At 45.3% G+C, this 19,012-nt stretch overlaps 1 protein-coding gene across 1 annotated transcript in view; it reads left to right on the top strand.

The window, feature by feature from the left end:
- LOC137320362 (von Willebrand factor A domain-containing protein 2-like) overlaps positions 1-19,012 on the top strand; it is a 77,699-nt gene that overhangs the window by 32,899 nt on the left and 25,788 nt on the right. The window contains exons 3-5 of the mRNA XM_067982098.1: positions 3,768-3,831; positions 13,010-13,084; positions 15,210-15,343. Of these exons, the coding sequence (XP_067838199.1) occupies positions 3,768-3,831; positions 13,010-13,084; positions 15,210-15,343 (273 nt within the window). The remainder of the gene's footprint in view (positions 1-3,767; positions 3,832-13,009; positions 13,085-15,209; positions 15,344-19,012) is intronic.

Below are 19,012 nucleotides of genomic sequence, written 5' to 3'. Positions count from 1 at the left end.
CTCCTATCTCAGCCTCTAAGCGTTTACTTTCGCTGCTCTCTTCCTTTGTACATACTTGTAGAAGCTCTTACAATCTGTTTTTATATTTCTTGCTAAATGGGTTTAAACATCACATCATTATTTCAGGTTTAAGCAAAACTGTTGAGCAGCTTCCTTCCAAACAGCTCAATTTTGTATTTGGAATTTGTCATTGGGTTTATTGTATAAGCAGATTTCTGATTTTAACAGGCAGATCTACAAAAAAGTTCAGAGTGGAGACATTTTTAAATTTTAAAAATAATCTTGTACAAATTATAGGATACATGAACACTTTGCCTCATAACAAACTCACCACCTACCAAATATCATTACAATCCATTAATTACATCGGTAGCAGAGTTAAAGATAGGCTTGAGTACATTAATAATTAAATATTCACTAGTGTATCACCTCTGGCATTGCTCACAGTAAGTCACACAATAGGCAGTTTTATAAGGACAGGCTTGTAATATCATGTAATGCACAAGGTATTATTCTGCTGCTAAAATAGAGTTGTATCTCTATAAGATCACAAAGTTTAAGTGTAATTTAGCAAAAAGTCTCAGGTAGATTAGAATTCAATAGTTTTTCAGGAATGTGAGGATTGGAAAATGTTCCAGCTCTTTTCTGTATTTTTTAAAGATTATTTTGACTATGTAACAAAATGTGAAGTCTGAAGAATGATAGACAAAAACATATACACACCTCCATTATATAAATATAGATAGATATGATATATGGCTATGGATACTATCTGTTATGGCTTTTTCGATGGTACTTGACACGCATATTGTTTTCCAATCTCCAGTAATTTTTACTTGGAAATGTTTCCCTTCATCTCAATGAGCTGAGCAAAATGAGCAGTGTGTGTGATCTCTGGGCGTGGTTGGAGGTTATAGTTTATGCAGGTGTGTGTGGGGGACGATGTTTTAAATGCAGAAATTTGACAGCAGGAATCTGAGCAGAGAGATGAATCCGTGATAGTCCGGGCGTGGGGCTGCTCCCTCTCTTTTTTAAAATCTGGTTGCACTGGCACGTGGGAACCTCTCCAAGAGCCTGACCGGAGGAGTGAATCTGAGTGTGGCAGCTCCTGAATCTTGGCTCATTCTACTGAACCCAAGTGTTGGACCTGTACCCACGCCCCGTCTGCTCGAACTGGGGAGGTGAGTCTTAACTCTTTCAGGTACAATTATTAGATCCTTAGAGCTAAACAGTGCATCGTTCACCCAGAACATGCATAATGATTCATTCAGTGCTGTTATATCTTCTTGAAGGGCTGCATAATTTAAGAAACAAGTTGCTTTACTCTTCATTTGTTAGTGAAAGACGTTGAGACAACTGAAACGAATGTCTGTGCAATGTTTTATTTTAGAACACGCGTACAAGTCCCTAAAATCTAACACTCTTCACACGCATATCAAGATTGCAGAATAATGTCACTTTGACAGTCTCTTTCTCCAACTTGCTCCATCCAATTCCTTGTTTGGAAAAGCTCGAAAAGATTCCTGAAGGTGAAGGGAAGATATGCATTTCATTTAAATGTCCAGCGAGGCTCGTTTTTCCCTCGGAAGTCTCCAGACTTGTTGTTTTTGCAGTATTTATGTTTCAGTCTGCACGTTTTGTGTGTTTTTTAAAATCATGGAACTTGTCCCCCCTGCCCCTCAAGAGGTCATGTTTAGAAGTAATTCAATAACGACGTGCAGTCATTCTGACAATTTTTTGAGGATAGATCAAAGTATTTTTCCTGTTGTTCGAAATGTTCCCGGGAACCCAGTCTGGAGAAGGAAAGATTTGCACTTTGTCAGAACTTCGCGTTGCGCTGTGCTCGTCTCATGATCAGAAGATGCGCCGTTGGGGAAACGCCGATTATTCAAACTGTTCAAGCAGGCACTAATCTTCTTGTATTGCATGTATAATTTCCATCCCTTACTCGTCATCCGATTTCAACGATAAAGGCACAGGCTGTAGCAACCAGCGTTCAAATTACGTCCAATTCAGAACAAGTGAAATTCAGATAGCTCAAATCTCCCCACACTCGAGATATTTAGAGCTGAACTTTACAGGAATAAGTGCGGGATTGAACTGTTCCAGGACAATTAATGTGCTTGTAAATTGTCCTGGGCATGTCTACGTGCTGCTGTTTACAGAAAGCAACAATTTGACTTTATTTAAAGCTTTTCCATATAAAAATTAGATGCATTTTTAAAGGAAGAATAAATAATTTGTAAAGTATTTAGTTAAACATGTAGTAAAGTTCTCAAGAATTCACATTCTTTGTACCAAAGTAAAGTACTTGAGAGAACACTACAAGTTTAGGTAAGAAATTCACACTGTAAATCATTTATTGTGTGTAATATTAATTAACTGATAGTCCCCAATAATCAACAATGGTCACTTTCATTAATCATTCAGTGTGAACATCATCAGGTATCAGTGACATGAAATATTGCAGCTATGACAACTGTTTCGGGGATGGGAGAGTATTCTTCTGTTAACATCACTGTATGCATACATATTTTGGCTGCCGCTCCGGACCCAAGCCCATTACTTCTTTCTCCTTTTTTTCTCTTGGGCCCTTCACTCTGGTCTGCTCCCCTTCCTGTCACCCAGTCATGCCACCTTTCATTTCTCCCCTCTTGGGTACTTTGCCTCCCAATCCCTATCCCAACCATCATTACTCTTCTGCCTTCCTACTCTCCTCCTGCTGTTGCAGGCTTGAATCTCCTTGAATAAGCCCACAGCTTCTCTTTGCGCTTCTCTTGGCATTCTCTAAAGGGCCCACCAAGTTACCCATGCCTGCCTCCTTACAAGCAGAAACTCAACTGCCCCCTCATCCTATCTCTCCGACCTTCCCATCACTGCACCCACTGGGGGCTAACCAAGTTAACCTTCTTCCTGTCCCGCTAACCCCACCCTACACCGTCACCTTGGACTCTGCCAGCAAAACAACAAATCAATGCCCTTCTCTGCATTTCACTCCAAAATGTCTGTTCTCTCAGCAGAACCTCTGTCCGCCCCAAACATAGTCCTCCACATTAGAGGAGACACGACCAGGGTAGGAAACTCCCAGGTCAGGGGTTTCCTCATCTTAGCCTGGACAAACAGCAGTGGGTCAGTTAGCCAAGTGTGAGGCGGTGCACCAGCCTGCCATCTGGTGGAAATAGGGTCCACCAAGAGGTCTAGGCCTGGACCCCAGAAGATTTTAAAAGTGTTTCTAGGTTTTTCAGTCCCCCCGATAAAGAAGGCCAGTGGGTCACATTCGAGATCTTTTCAGAGGGGGCCCTAGGCCTTCTCCCCCACAGCGGGCACCCTCGCCATATTTTGTACTCTTCTCCTGCTGGCGGGTGCCCAGATTATATAAATAGGGTGACCGTTTCCAATACCACATACCTTTTGACAGGGTCAGCATCAGAGGTCACCAACAGGGTCATCCCGGCATTTAAGGCAGGATATGGGATTTTCAGATCCCAAAAGTTTAAAACTCTTGTTTCCAATGTTCTCTTCTCTTTTCTTGGATACATTGAATCATACTGGAGCATGTTCCACAGGTGCTAGCTCCCCTCTGGTACCCTGCCCAAGTGGCCAGCTTTTTAATATGTGAACCCAGAAAGCAAGTGCAAGCTGACAGTTCAATCATGAGGGGCATCACATATTATCATTTAGGACTGAATAGCTGTTTTATTCTGGAAAACGTTAATTTAGGTCGCTTCACCATTGATTAATATTTTGTTTTTGTTCCTTGCCTTTAGGTGAATCTCGGGATGAGGTCCATAAGCAGAAGTTTTTATTTTGTGCTTTTCCTCATGATTTTGGGTAGGATTTTTTCAATAAACCTCCTTTACCAGAAATTAAAAATTGGATAGTACATGCTTTTGAAAGAGTAGATACAAGGGTAGATTTTCCAAGTCTCTGCCTGTGGCAAGATACCACACACATCACAAGCGAGCATCAAAACAATCGCAGACAATGAGCTTGCTTTGGTAAGGCCTCCAAAGTCTACCCTGCCATGTCATTAAAATCTCACAACAAAAGAAAGCGCAGGTTCTCTCATGCTACATATATATTCCTTCTCACAACAGTGGCCCCAATATTAGAGTGGAGGCGGGATACCAGCGGGGGGGGGGGGGGGCGATTGGGCGCGTGGGTACTCCGCCCAATAAAAAATGTCTGTTTCATTGCGAGTCAATTGGAGCCACTTAACGTGGCTTCCGGGTTTGCCGTCCGAAAGCTGCGCTGCAGCGGACTGCGGACTGGCATCACAGGCTGTCAGCTGGAGGAGCTCTATTTAAAGGGGCAGTCCTCCAATGGCTGCTCCTGGAGCAAACACCCACACACCACAGTGGAGCAGCACAGGGGAAAGGCTGCTCCTAGATTCAATGATGCCTCACTCCAGGTGCTACTGAATGGTGTGAGGAGGAGGGACATATTCTACCCGGCCGACGGGAGGAAGTGGCCTGCCTCTGCCATCAAGAAGGCCTGGCTCGAGGTGGCAGAGGAGGTCACCAGTAGCAGCAACATCTCCCACACCTGGATCCAGTGCAGGAAGCTCTTCAATGACCTAACTAGGTCAGCCAAAGTGAGTACACTTACTGATTCTCCTACATCCCGTCTTCCACATCACCGCCCCCACACCCCACAACTCATTCTGCACTGCCAACACTACTCTATCACATTATTCCTCACACTCACTCAAACCTCATCCTCAACTTATCTGCACTTCCTCAGCACTTCCTCACCCCCCATTACTCACCCCATCATTATCATTCAACCCATTCCTCACACAATGTTATGGCTCTGTCTCATACTCACCCTCTGATGCATCTCTTTCACGGTCAGCCGCACCCAAACCAATTCATTCATTGGTTGGCCACGTCACCATCACTCACTCACGCATCTGTACTTTCTCTCCTTATAAGAGAGCCCAGAATGCACGGGAGAGGGTGAGGACTGGAGGGGGGCTGCAACAGACCGTCGTCCTCACAGACGCAGAGCAGGAGGCGCTGGAGCTCAGCCGAACCCTCGAGTGCCTGACCGTCGGGGACGCCGAGACTGGCACCCGACAAACGTTCTGGTGACAGAACTTTAACATTCAGCACACACAATATGAATTGATGTTAACATGCCTTGCCATCTTCAGCACCTCAGTATGCTCATCGCAACGTGACACATCTGTGATCATGCTTAATATTGCCTTCTGTTCTCTTACAGGGTCTTCAGCGACCATTGTGATGGCAGAGGGCAATTCCTCAGAGGACCTGCCGGCTTCTGAGGGTGCACCGTCACATCTTAGTGAGCCATCCACCAGCGCAGATACTCACACCTCGGTGGGTCCTAGTCCTCAGTTAGTTGGGTTGGCACCTGGTGAGTTATCACACAAGTAAGCACGAGCAGACACTGGTGGCAGGGGCAGCTGTGGAGAGTCTGCTCAGTTGGACGCAGATACTGAAACCTGGGGACCATCCTTTAAAAAGAGAATGATCAAGAGGCAGGAGCACATTTGCGAGATACTGGAACAGGTGCCACGTGCACTCTCCACAATCGCGCAGAGGATGGAGGAGTCCAACTCCTGCACGAGTGGAATGGTGGCACAGGTACGGGAGGGAATCTCTGAGATAGTGTCACAGGAACGTGAGCAACTCTCTGAGATACTGTCGTGGGTAAGTGCGGGAATGTCTGCGATGGAGGGAAGGCTAGCCTCCATTCAGCTTCAAGCACGGCTCACAAATGAGTCCATTCAGGCCCTGACAATGGCTGTTCAGACTCACAGTGAACAATATTTTGCCGCCATAATCAGGCAGGCAGATACACTAGCACTGGCCTTACAAGGCTTCACACATGTCCTCCAAACTGTTGTCCAGCAGAGTGGTAGGAGTGATGTGGGCCTGGCCCAGGGGAGGGATGATGGTGAAAGGGGCCATGAAAGTGGGGATGCCACTCAAAGTGCTCTCACCCGTTGGTGTATGTGTAGTTGCAGGAATGTTTTGTGCAGGAGGGAGGGATTGGGGGGGGGGGGTGGCTGGCATGGGTGCTGCTCTATCCAGGTGGAGTGAGGACTGGACTCTTCACACTGACTGAAGTTAGGAGAACCGTTCACATATCAATGACTCACTGACCTCGAGCAGCCAGGTGAGCTGCTGCTCTGCCCGTGGGTTGCTCCTTCTCCTCCTCCTCCTCCTCAATGTGGGTGGCAGATATGGATTGGGCCTCCCCAGGCGGCACCCATCTCTGTTGTGCCATGTTGTGCAGGGTGCAACACATGACTATAATGCGTCCCACTCTGTCTGGTGCGTATTGAAGCACACCCTCAGAACGATCAGGCACCTAAATCACATCTTGAGCGGCCCTATAGCATGCTCAATTGTAGACCTGGTGGCGATGTGGCTGTTGTTATATCGACGCTGTTGCTTGGTGATGGGGTTCCTCAGAGGTGTCATGAGCCATGTGTGCAGGGGGTATCCCTTGTCCCCGGGGAGCCAGCCCTTAAGGGTGTTCGGTGCATGGAAGAGGGGCGGAATGTTGGATTCCTGGAGGATAAAGGAACCGTGGCAGCTGCCAGGGAATCTGCGCACACGTGAAGGCATCTCTTGTGGTGGTCACAAACAAGCTGAGTGATAGCCCTTCCTGTTGATGAACAGTCCTGGCTCGTGTGGATGTGTTCATGTTGCTATATGGGTGCAATCGAATGCACCCTGCACCCACGGGAAGCCAGCCACAGAGTGGAATCCCACTGCCCTCTCCGTCTGGCTGAGGTCGTCCATGGGGAAGTTGACGTATTGCGAAGCCCTGTGAAACAAGCCATCGGTGACCTGCCTTATGCACTTGTGTGCAGATGACTGAGAGATCCCGGCGATGTCCCCGGTGGCACCCTGGAATGATCCGGAGGCAAAGAAATTGAAGGCAGTGGTGACTTTGACAGTGACAGGTAAGGAGATGCTGCTCGGCCCTGCCAGGAGCAGCTTGGCATGAAGGAGGCTGCAGATGTCTGCGACTACCTGGCAACTGACTCTGAGCCTCCGTATGCACTGCTCCTCAGAGAGATCCAGGAAGCTGAACCTCGGTCTGTAGACCCTGTGGCGAGGGTAGTGCCTCCTGCGACGTCGCTCTCTCTGTTGGTGCCCTCTGTGCTCTTGTGCAGGTGCCTGTGGCGTCGCACTGTGTTGTGGAGCTCCACATGGCGGAGATGGACACGTGCCTGGCGAGGCTGGTGATGTTGCCCGTCCTCAGATGTAGTGGTGAATGCAGCCATGTCGCCGCCGATCCTGACGGAGTGAGTTTGAGGGGGTCCGGAAAGAAGTTAAATATGTTTGAACAGAAGAATTTTGAGTGGAAAGTAAGAATTTTCAGTGAAAACACAAAGATCTTGCAGCCAAAACTTTGTCTGACAGAACAGGGTGTCCTGATGCAATAAGTGACCTTTTCTCTCCATCTGTCAAATAAGCATTTGAATCTCCCACTGGCTGCTGGCTGAAACACGTCTGTTGCAACGTGGAATGTTTCCCACAGCACAGGAAACATGCTGAGGATGCTTCAAAATCACACCCCTACCAAAATGTGGAGAAAATTAAGTAGTTCACTAAGTAATTAAATAGTTCACTAGCAAGTAAACTAGCTCAACAACTGTAAATGATCATCCCGCTGGCTTTAATTGCTGGTGGGACTTCCGGATTCGGGAGGCGCGTGCGCACCCAGACATGTCAGTGGGGAACCCGGAAGTCTGCGGGTTGGAGCCGGACTCCGAACCTGAACGGGATATCCCCAATTTTCGGTGACCCCCCCGCCCCCAACGCACCCACAATTTCCCGGGAAAATCGAGCCCAGTCTGTGTGCTCTGAGGTAAAGGATTGCACTGCTACTGAAAGAAATCATTTGCTAGTTTATACTGAGTGATTGCATCAAGTACTCCCCCCACAATTACAGGAGTGAGATACAACACAGAGATTTCCCACATTATCCTGACAGCACAACTTATTTCCGAAGAACTCTTCCTATTGCAGCAGTCTGACTGTTCCAAGTTTCCCAGGTTCATTTCACTTGGCATCATCAACAAGGAGACTATTAACCTAGTTATTTGAGAAGCTAGATCCTGGAGATAAAAAGTCAGTGCTCTAACACCCAATCCCCAGGCTCAAAGTAATTTTCTACTATAGAAGACTTTAAATTATATTAAAGTAAGTTATGTGGAAACTGGGATCAAGTGTGAAACAGAGATAAAATACCAGGAATGGGGGTATAGTTGACATAGTAGAGTATACTTTCAATCGGCAAAATTCATGTATGAATGTTTGTCACACCCATAATACATTACCTTTTGTGTATTTTCAGGCTGACATTAAACTAATTCAAAAACGAATTACAACTGGACTAAAAGTAGTGCATAGAGGAACGTAGTAAGAGCACGTGAAGCATTTACATGTGAACTCCACTGATCAGAAAATATACCCCATATGTGCATTTTCAGAAAGAACGCAGTAATACAGAATTCCAATGATATGAGGTCAGGAGCCTGCTCCTTTTTAAGAAAGGACTAGCAGAAGATATGAGTGTAGAGACCATTTGATTAATGGAGCATCTTGTATAGATTATTGATGAAGCAACATTTGGAATATTGTGTGTGGTTTAGGACACAAAAGAATATTTAGAAATTTCAGAGTCCAGAGAAGAGCGACGAGGATGATTTGGGGTTTTAGGCTCTGAGTTACAGAGAGAGACAACATTTAACTCGTCCTCATCGATGAAAAGATTGAAAGGAGACACAATCCAGGTTTTTAAAACACTGAGAGAAATTGATAACATAGATGCAAGCTAGGTTATTTAACTTTGACCTGGAGCACACAACTTAAAGACATGAGTATAAAATTAACAAAGCTGAAGTAAACTTAGAAATGATAAGGATTTTCTTCCCACAGAGTAGTGGAATAACTGCTAACTGAAACAGTTAATGCTCTGTTGATTAACATCTTTAAAAAATAGCTGGATGAACATCTGATTAGAAATAGAATTCAGGATCATAAGCGTAAGTATAGATAAAGATGATCAAATTTAACATGATGGAAATGTCATGTCAATTAAGTCAACCGGTGAATAATATATGATGTGTGGTTAGATAGGTATTCTGGTGTTTTGCTTGATTACCTTTAAGGGGAGGGAGAAACTTTTCAAAATCTTTCCTCAGGGAGTTGAGTGAACTGAGTAAAGTCTATGATCGAGTGGATTGTGGAGAATTTGTGGAATGAACATGTTCAGTGGGCTGAAAACATGTTTCTCTTTTAAACTGGAATTCTGCACTACTTATTTTTTGCCACTAAGAACAGAGCCTCAAAGACTGAAACTTGGTTCAGGTAAAAAAAAACTGCAAATGCTGAAATAAAAGTAGATAATTTTAGAAATACACGGCAGCTTAGTCAGCTTCTGAAAAGAGAAGACAGGTTAACATTTTGAGTGAAGATCCTTTGTCAGAACTTAAAATTTTCTTCAGCTGCATTATAATATTTTACAATTACTAGCTAGAGCTACAGCCTGACTCTGGTGCAGTTTGGGAAACTTGGGTATGTTAAATAAACATGTCACTTCATAACAGTAAGTTATAATGCAGGTAATTCTGCCATCTGACGATCACGCTTGCAGGGAGTGCATCTTGGGAACCACTGGGGACACTGGATCGCAAATGAGGTAGAGATTGGAACTCATTGGGCTTGATTTTCGCACCCGTGAGCGGGTGTGTTCGTGGCGGGGGGGCTGCGAAAATTGGGGATTCCCGGGGCGGGTCCGGAGCCCGGCTCCAACCCGCCCACTTCCGGGTTCCCCAGTGACGCGCTGACATGCGCGCGCAGCCCCCGCATGTGGGACTCCCGCTGGCAATTAAAGCCGGCGGGGTGCCACTTGAAGTAATTATTTAGGTACTTCAGGTCGTTTAGAGACCTGATTAACGTGATATTTTAGGAGGGGTGGGATTTTCCAAACAACTGGGACTGTTTACCGTACTGGGGGAAACACTCCTAGTTGAAATGGACGTGTTGCAGCTATCAGCCTGTGGCAGCTGCAAAGGTCCATTTGACAGGTTTGGGGGGAGACCCTCACTCATTGCAGGAGGCCACTCTGTCACTTGGGACAAAGTTTGGCCTCCACCACACTCCTCCTAACAATAAAATTCATCAACTTGCATACTTACCCCGGTGTCCAGACACATGTACCTACCTTGCGGACCCCCTCAAATGTACATCTTCCGGATGGGGGCCGCCGTAGCTGCAGTCATGACCTTCTTGGAGGACGAACAGCATCACCAGCCTCGCCGGCCACGCCGTCCACCTCTGACACGTGGAGCCCCACAACACAGTGCTGTGACACATCCACCTGCACAGCAGGAGGGAGGGCAACTGCAGAGAGAGATGCGTCGCAGAAGGCACTACCCTCACCACAGTGTCTACAGACCGAGGCTCAGCTTCCTGGACCTCTCTGAGCAGCAGTGCACACGGATGCTCAGAGTCACTCGACAGGTAGTCGTGGACATCTGCAGCCTCCTTCATGCCGAGCTGCTCCCGGTTGGCCCGAGCACCATCTTCTTACCTGTCGCTGTCAAAGTCACCACTGCCCTCAACAACTTCTCCTCCGCATCCTTCCAGGGTGCCACCGGGGACATCACCGACGTCTCTCAGTCGTCTGCACAAAAGAGCCTGCAAATACACCTACACCCACTCTGCAGTGACACAATGGGTGGCATCAGTTGTGGGTCTTCATAGTGATCCTCAGGAAAGGGCATTATTGCACAAACCAGACAAGATTTGCAAAGATGTGGCAGTAGTGGTGACAATATAATATGTAATGTGAGTTGATGAGAAATTAAATATAAGTAAAAACCATGACAAACCCTCAAACACCCTTGTGCATCCCCTTCATGCTCACGACACGTTTGCCTTACACTTCCTACTGCACATATGTGATGCATGCCCTGTGGCTGCAGCACAGGCAGTGGCAGGTTGGGTGAGGCTGACCGTGAAAGAGATGCATGAGACGGTGAGATAGAGCCATGAGATTGTGTGAGGATTGGGTTGAATGGTAGTGGTGGGATGAGTACTGGCGAGGTGAGTAAGTGCAGGTAAGATGAGGATGAACTTTGAGTGGGTGTGAGGAGTGATGTGATTGAGTAGTGTTGGCAGGGCAGAAGGAGATGTGGGGTGGGGGCGGTGATGTGGCAGGGGAATGAGTAAGTGTACTCACTTCGGCTGACCTACTTAGGTCATTGAAGCGCCTCCTGCACTGTATGCAGATGCGTGATATGTTGGTGGTGCTGGTGACCTCCTCTGCCACCTCGAGCCAGGCCTTCTTGATGGCAGATGCAGGTCACTTCCTCCCGCTCGCCGGGGGGAAGATCTCTGTCCTCCCCCTCCTCCTCACCCCATCCAATAATACCTGGAGTGAAGCATCATTAAACCTGGGAGCAGCCTTTCCCCTGGGCTGTTCCATGCTGTAATTTTTCCTATTTTCTGCAGCATCAGTCAGTGGAGGACTGCCCCTTTAAATAGGGCTTCTCCAGCTGACAGCCTATGCTGTGCATGCGCAGTCCGCCCGCTGCGCAGCTTTCCAGCGCGAAACCCTTGAGCACAGCATAAGTGGCTTCAATTAGCCTGCGATTGCCTGTAGAGCACCCCGATTTCACTGGGCGCGTTACCCACGCGCCCAATCCCCCCCCCGCTGCAAACCCGCCGCCCATCTAATATCGGGCCCATTGAGTGTTTTATGCCCGTAAAATGGGCGCAATGCATCCTAATTTCAGCGGCCTACATTCTGCGCTTCAAGGACGTTTAAAAAACATCCGACCTGAATTTGGGTCAGGCCATTTTTCAGGCATCCCTAGCGGCCACCTAAAACAGACAGTGGGTCCTTTACTTATGTAAACGAGGGGTCTAACACCTGTTTTAGGTTCCCTCACAGGAATTAAGGCACGATGCGCAGGGTAGGTATGGGCCTGCCTTGCTCAGGATTCTTCAGCGGTCGCCAACCAAAGGAAAGCTTTTTAAAAAATGTTTTTGAAGCCTTTCTCTGGGGCCAGGAAGAGCAAGAGTGCTCCTCCCAGATCCAGAGCACTCCTGACAGCTACAATCACCTACCCTTCCACTGTCCTGTCCCTCCCCAGCACTTAACTGAGGCTGATGGCCTGAAATTAGTTTGCTGCAAAAGGGCGAGCTGCCTGTGAAAGTGTGACATGCACCCACACTATTTAGATGAGGCCAGTGTTCTATCTTCAGACCGGCCTCGGGCCTCTCGGTTCGGGTGAGCAATGCGGCCATACTGCTGCTTTCGCGCCCAAAACTGGGCGAACTTCCATCCCAATCACTCCTAGCCTCCTTTAGAGTCAAAAGTCGGTAAATTGTGAAGAGTGGAACATTTGACTCTGTTTATCACAGCTCCAATGTTCTTTTTCAAAGATAAATGTGTTATTACTGATAATGTAGCAAAATTGGGACAAGTTAGCAATTTTTCTACACAGCAGTGATTGAGCATGGGACGTACCATTTCAATCATTCTTTTAGATTGATTATTATCATTGGTGGCTGCATTAATGCTGTAGTTGAGTCCGATAGCATCTAGTGTTCAAGGTTTTGTTCACCTAGTCTGTGTGCTGCTCTATGTGTCAGTGAAAAGTTTTTACGTTTTTAATACCACAATATTAATTGTTTTCAAGCATTTTAGTGGATCCTTCACAGTGTTTGTAATAGGAGCACTGCAGTCAGCCAGAGGAACATCATTTCTGAAGTAATGTGCTCCTGGATGTGGATTAAAAATGTTGTGTGCTAGCGACATTGCAAGCCTTGCTAATGTGTTCAGTTGGAGTATACAATTTAAATTTGCATACCAACTCAAATTTGGATTAAGGTTGATAAAGGAATTGGGCCACAATGTAAACTTGCATACAAGTGGAAATTTGGAATTACATATACGTGAGTTTGAGTACATCTGTTTTAAAGAAAACCATTCCATTTATTTCTTTGAACAGTCTCTCAAGGATGTGGCTTGCAGCAGCTCATGGCTGACAAAGAAACAATAGTGAAGATTTTGTCTTCAGGAAAGTGTAAGTTGGGTTTATCAAACAATTATACAATCTTCAATTAATGTTGTCCTGAAGTCAAATCTGTAAGTTATCTGAAAAATGCACGTAAAAATAATCTATTCACCAAATTCAGTGCTATAAACAGCAAAGCATGCCAGCTTATAGTTCATTCTAACTAGAGAGAAATGTCGTTTCTGCAGCTGACCATTAATGAACATCAGTGTGACTCATGAGAAAAGTGTAATACAAAGACAGAAACTACCCAGTATCAGCATCAAGCATTCTGAGGTCAGGTGGAGCATTGACCATCTTAAGACTCTTTCTACTTTGTACTAAACCTTAAACCCAATCTCAGAAAGATACCCCTTACTACGGAAATGTGATTAAACATTTTTTTCTATATAAGCTATCCTTATCTCGAAATGAAACTGCCAAATTTCGCCAATATTCACTAAGAACTGAGTTGAAAGTGCTCTGATCTATTTCACCGTATGCTTGGAATCTCCGCAGTGGATCTCCCAATCATCTGCCGCAAGTGCGGCGGAAACTCCGGAGAAATGGTGTAAATGGCCCTTTACGCCATTTCCCTAGGGTTTTCATCGATCTTCTGACGAAGTTATGGCTGGAGATCGGGAGAACCCGCGTAGAAATCCTACTCCCATAATGTCAGAAGAGAGAGGATATTTTCATCTCGCTGGTTTGGTTTGGGTTTGAAGCATGTTCCAGATGTGGCCATGGTCAAGCCCATTGTTTTGAACTGTACAATATATAGTTACTGAACATATGAAAAAGAGCGTATGCAAAGACTCACAGGCCCTTCAATGCGCACCCTTTCTACTTAACGGTGCAACCTCGTGCTCCAACCTCCCCAACATCTAGTGTTTCTGACTCCTGGAGTAGGGAAGTGTAAGACCAAAGCAGATATGGAGCTTTTGGACTTCAGATATGTGAAATGAAATTGAATCGTTCAATTATTATTCATTTTCATTTTTCAAAGTTGGGCCCTGGTTCCAGGGCTGCGGGAACCACTTTGTTTATATTGTGCCGTTTTTTATGCAGCAGCTGGTTCCACTGCAAAACAACTGGAAATAGCATCTGCTCATCTGACACTGGTACCCAACTCAATGGCTGGGGAAGGTCTGTTCAGACCACTTTTCTGGCCTGTACAGGGAAAAACTTTACCTGCTCAGCAAGGTAGTGAGGAGAAGCATGGCTGGAGGTGCCGATCACCTTTTGATATAGCAGCGTTACCTTGTTTATATTGCCAATGTGTGAGTGACAGCAGAATTGCTGTTGACAGCAAACCAACAATGCAAATACAGCAGCAGTAAAACCCCTATCAGCTGGAGTCATGTTGCACTTCCATGTGCCTGACACTTGTGTGTCATTTCCCAAGGTCACAGTGATAGAATATCAACATTTAATCCACTGTACATTTGAGGCAATCAAACGAAAATCCCTATGGAGCTGAACTGAGTCATGTTTTTAGAGAAATTTCTGCTCAGTCTGAGGGGTGCCATCTTGTTGAGAAGTTCTTGTCAAATCTTTTCCTGCAGCTTGATGTCACAACTTACATCAATGTACGTCATTACATCCCAAAAATGTCATCCCGTCACTAGTATGTGACATCATTGTGAAGAGTTAGGGGGCATAGTTGCAGGATAAGGGTTCGGCCATTTAAGACTGAGATGAGGAGGAATTTCTTCACTGAGACGGTTGTGAATCTTTGGAATTATCTACCCCAGAGGGCTGTGGATGCTGAGTCGTTGAGTATATTCAAGGCTGAGATAGATAGATTTCTGGACTCTAGGGGAATCAAGGGATATGGGGATCGGGCAAGAAAGTGGAGTTGTGGTCGATGATCAGCCATGATCTGATTGAATGGCGGAGCAGGCTCAAGGGGCCAATTGGCCTACTCTTACTCCTATTTCTTATATTCTTATGTGTGGCTTTTCCAGCAGTTCTATCCTCTGCAAGAACTCCATTGCCACCTTTAAACATTTTGCTAGTGAGTGTTTTGTTTGAACTTATACTGATATTTGAAAGCATGAATATGTCTGGCTTTTTTGTACTATTATCATAATTATCTATACACTCGAAAACTGTTCATTCTAAACACGCAACTATGTTTTATTTCCTTTTTTAGTAATTCAGTGCTCATCAGCTATTGACGTTTTGTTGTTGATGGATGGATCCTATAGTATAGGAAAAGGAAGCTTTGAAAGATCAAAGCACTTTGCGGCCAAACTGTGCGATATTCTTGACATTAATCCTGACAGGGTAAGAGATAATGGATGTAATAAAATTATCTGGAAAATAGAAGCACCGCATTTATTCTAAATTCTATTAGATTTGTTTGAGCTATTGCTGTGAAAGTTAAGCATGCATTTTTATGATGATTCAGCTTGTTTGGTAATATCTTGGATTAACAAAACTTCCATTTATTTACATGCAGGCTGATTGAACTGTCACAATAAATTCACATCATATGGCAGGATAATGAAAAATCAGTTGACCTTTAAGACAGATGATGAATGCTTGCCTAGTGACTCGGTTGAAAGTGCATTGAGCTGTACATCCCAGCAAGGTCCTACATTTACTCCTCAGTCTTTGCTGAGTTGACTGATGGCAGCCAGGGTAACTAAAAGGGCAGTGCAATTGGCCTCAGCACTCCTGAGCTAGGCGGGGGTGGGAAATGTGTGTGGATTTTGGGTAAGAGTTTGCCTGTGATGCCCTCCATAATCAAATAGCTTGCTTGCACTCACTGCCTATGCTTACACGTGAAGAATGGTCACTCACACGGCTTTCAGGTGGGGTGTGGAGACCATATATTGTGATGCACAAGACATCACTTTTGTGTGCGACAGGCTGGATGGACCTGAGGGTCTTTTCCTGTCCATCACTGTTCATATGTTCAAGCAAGTTACCAGGGGGTAGCTGGCATTCTTGGCACTTGCACGAGCGTGAGTCAGGACCTTAGGGAGAAGAGGAAAGAAAGTTTGAATGGAAAACAAATCGCCAAGTAGGACTTGTCATAAGTGGATTTACCTAAAATTTGTTTGCAAAAGTCAGCAGTGTATAAATTAATTACTGTATTTTTAAAAGCAATAGAAATCCACTGCAACATCACATACACTGCACTAAACTAAACTACTGGGAATTGGATCTTCTGGCCCGATGTTGTCTGTGTGCGCGCGCGCGCACACACACACACACACACACACACACACACACACACACACACACACACACACTCTCTCTGCTGCCAGCTGGCAAATAAGAACTGCTAAAAATAATTTGAAGCACTAACTTATTTGAAATAAAAACAGGAAATTGTGAAAACCCTCAGAAGATCAACCAGCATCTGCGGAGAGAACAGGAACGTTAACCTTTCAGGTATAGTGGCTAATTTTCAACTTTGCCACCTGGGTGGTAACCTGGGGGAGCAGATTGCCCTCTTGTTGTCGAACCCGCCTGAGTTTAATTCATTTGATTTCAGTGGTGGGTTCTACAACAGGCAAGTGATCTGCTCCGCTAGGTTACTGCCCAGGTGGCGAAGTTGGAAATTACCCCCGTAGACCCTTCACCGAAAGTGAAAAAAAATTAGAGATGAACAGTATTTAATAACAAACTGAAGGAAGATGAAAAAAAGCTATGCACTTACACACGAGCAGAAGTAGAATGATCGATAAAGTGCTTGAAAGGAAAACAGGAGGTGGTTAAATGGCTGAATTGATATTAGCACGAGACAATAGAAAGGAGCATTATAAAATAAATTAAAAGCATTTAAGAGACCCAGAGAACACGTAAATAGCAGATTTTCATTCCATTGAAATCAGTTGAAAAGGTGCTTCCTGATTTTGCTCCTAAATGGCTTAGAATTAACTTTAAGGTTATGCCCCCTTGTTCTGGTTCCCCCCGACCGATGTATATATGTGTGTGTATGTGTATGTGTATATGTATATGTGTATATGTATTTATATGTGTGTATATGTATTAATATGTATGTATCCGTGTGTATAGATGTATGTATATGTGTGTATATGTATACATGCACGTGCGTGTGTCTATATATCCATGTGTGTATATATGCGTGTGTATATATAGTTAGAAGAGAAAGAACTTACAGTTATTCAGCAGTGTTATGAATTCAGGTCAGTCATAGATGAAGTCTCGGGTTCAGTGGTGTCAGTCGATCCTACGTTTATGGGAGTTGACTCAGGCTGCCCCATATGTACTTGTACGAAAGCATAATCCAGGGATGTAATGTTAGCAACCTCTTGTGATCTGAACGGGATATTTGTGTCTTTCACATATGTGCTTCTTCAAAGGCAAATTGAAAAAAAATACTTGGTAAGACCAGGCCAGATTCGAATCATTAAGCTGCTTTAGTTTTCTAGACAGCATTTGAATTTAAAGTATCAGTTGTAATCAACACGTATTTATTCCAGTTAGTTACACTTTTAGGAACATAGAAGAATGTGGAAGACACAATGGGTGCTAAATTGGGCAGTGTAACGCCCCTTGTTTTGGCGCTAAATGGCATCTCCAACATCCAAGATGGCATCTTGGCTGCGCAAGCAAGTTTCCAGCGTGATGTGCGCCAGATGCCATCTTGGTATAGGAGTTAGCACATACGCAAATACCGAACGCCGGAAGCATGTAAAGTAAGGAGAAAATGGATACAATCAGTGTGCAACGCTGATTTAAAGTGATAGTCACCATTTTGGGATTTAATGCTCAACTCAATGCAGAGTCTTAACCCCAACCATCTGAATGTGTCTTAGAGTGCCTGGAGGGCCTCCACCAATGCTATTTAAAGGGACCATGCACGATTTACAGGTTAGTTGCTGGATTATTGCTTCTGGCTGCTGAGACATTTGTAACTGTTTTTGGAGGTCTCCTACACTTGAATACTGGGACTAGGGGACATAGCCTAACATTTAGAGCCAAGAAGTGCAGGATTGAAGTTAGGAAATGCTTCTACATGTAAGGGGTGGGAGAAGTTTGGAACGCTCTTCTGCAAACGGCAGTTGATGCTAGCTCAAATGTGAATTCTAAATCTGAGATTGATAGTTTTCCGTGAACCAAGGGTATTAAGGGATATGGGGTTAAGGCGGGTACATGGAGTTAGGTCACAGGAACACCATGATCTCATTGATTGGGAGAACAGGCTTGAGGGGCTAAATGTCACTGCCACTTGCTGCCTCCTGATATGCGCCACCATCTCCTGCAAGAAAGCGGGACATGTGTCTGGGTGATGTGCCTGTCATGGTTGAATAGCTGCCAGTGTGTGTGGCGTGTGAGTTGTGGGTGGGTGGATTGCAACAGTGGTAACGTGTAAGGGTGAGAGGAAGCATCTGATTGGAAGAGTTGAGTACTGATTGAAAGAGTTTGTTGGTATGTGGGTGATGGGGGGTGTAGTGCATGGAGCAGTGGATGCGGCTAGTGGTGCAGGTGGTAGGAGATGCCACTTGACAGTTGACCTCAAAGCATTGAACTTCTTCCTGCACTGTATCCACGTTCATGATGCTGTGTGCCTGCCGTTGATTTCGTCCCCCGCTGCCTCCCACTGCCTTTTGGGCATATGTCATGAGGGACTTTTGACCCCCCCCCCCCCCCCCACCTCTGCAGATATAGGATGTCCCTCCTTCTGTCCACCTCTTGCACCAAGGCCTCTAGTGCATCAGCAGAGAACCTTGGTACATGCTCTCTCGCAGGCTGGTACAAACTCAGATCGGCAGATTGGTGAGGTCTGGCACGCAGATTGGAGAATGTGGGATTTAGTAGTGCGCAACCTTTATTCAATGTTTTAACATAACTCAACAGTTTGTAAACATAGGGACGGGAGCTGCATCTGTGTTTTGCATGTGCGAGGTCTGATCTCCATTCAGACTCCATGCAGACAGTAGACTGTTATTTTAGCAAATAACAGGTATCAGCTACATT

This window comes from Heptranchias perlo, chromosome 1, assembly GCF_035084215.1.
Source record: "Heptranchias perlo isolate sHepPer1 chromosome 1, sHepPer1.hap1, whole genome shotgun sequence".
Classification (NCBI taxonomy): Eukaryota; Metazoa; Chordata; class Chondrichthyes; order Hexanchiformes; family Hexanchidae; genus Heptranchias; species Heptranchias perlo.
The sequence above is the reverse complement of the archived record's forward strand: the minus strand, read 5'-3'. Positions and strand labels throughout refer to the sequence as shown.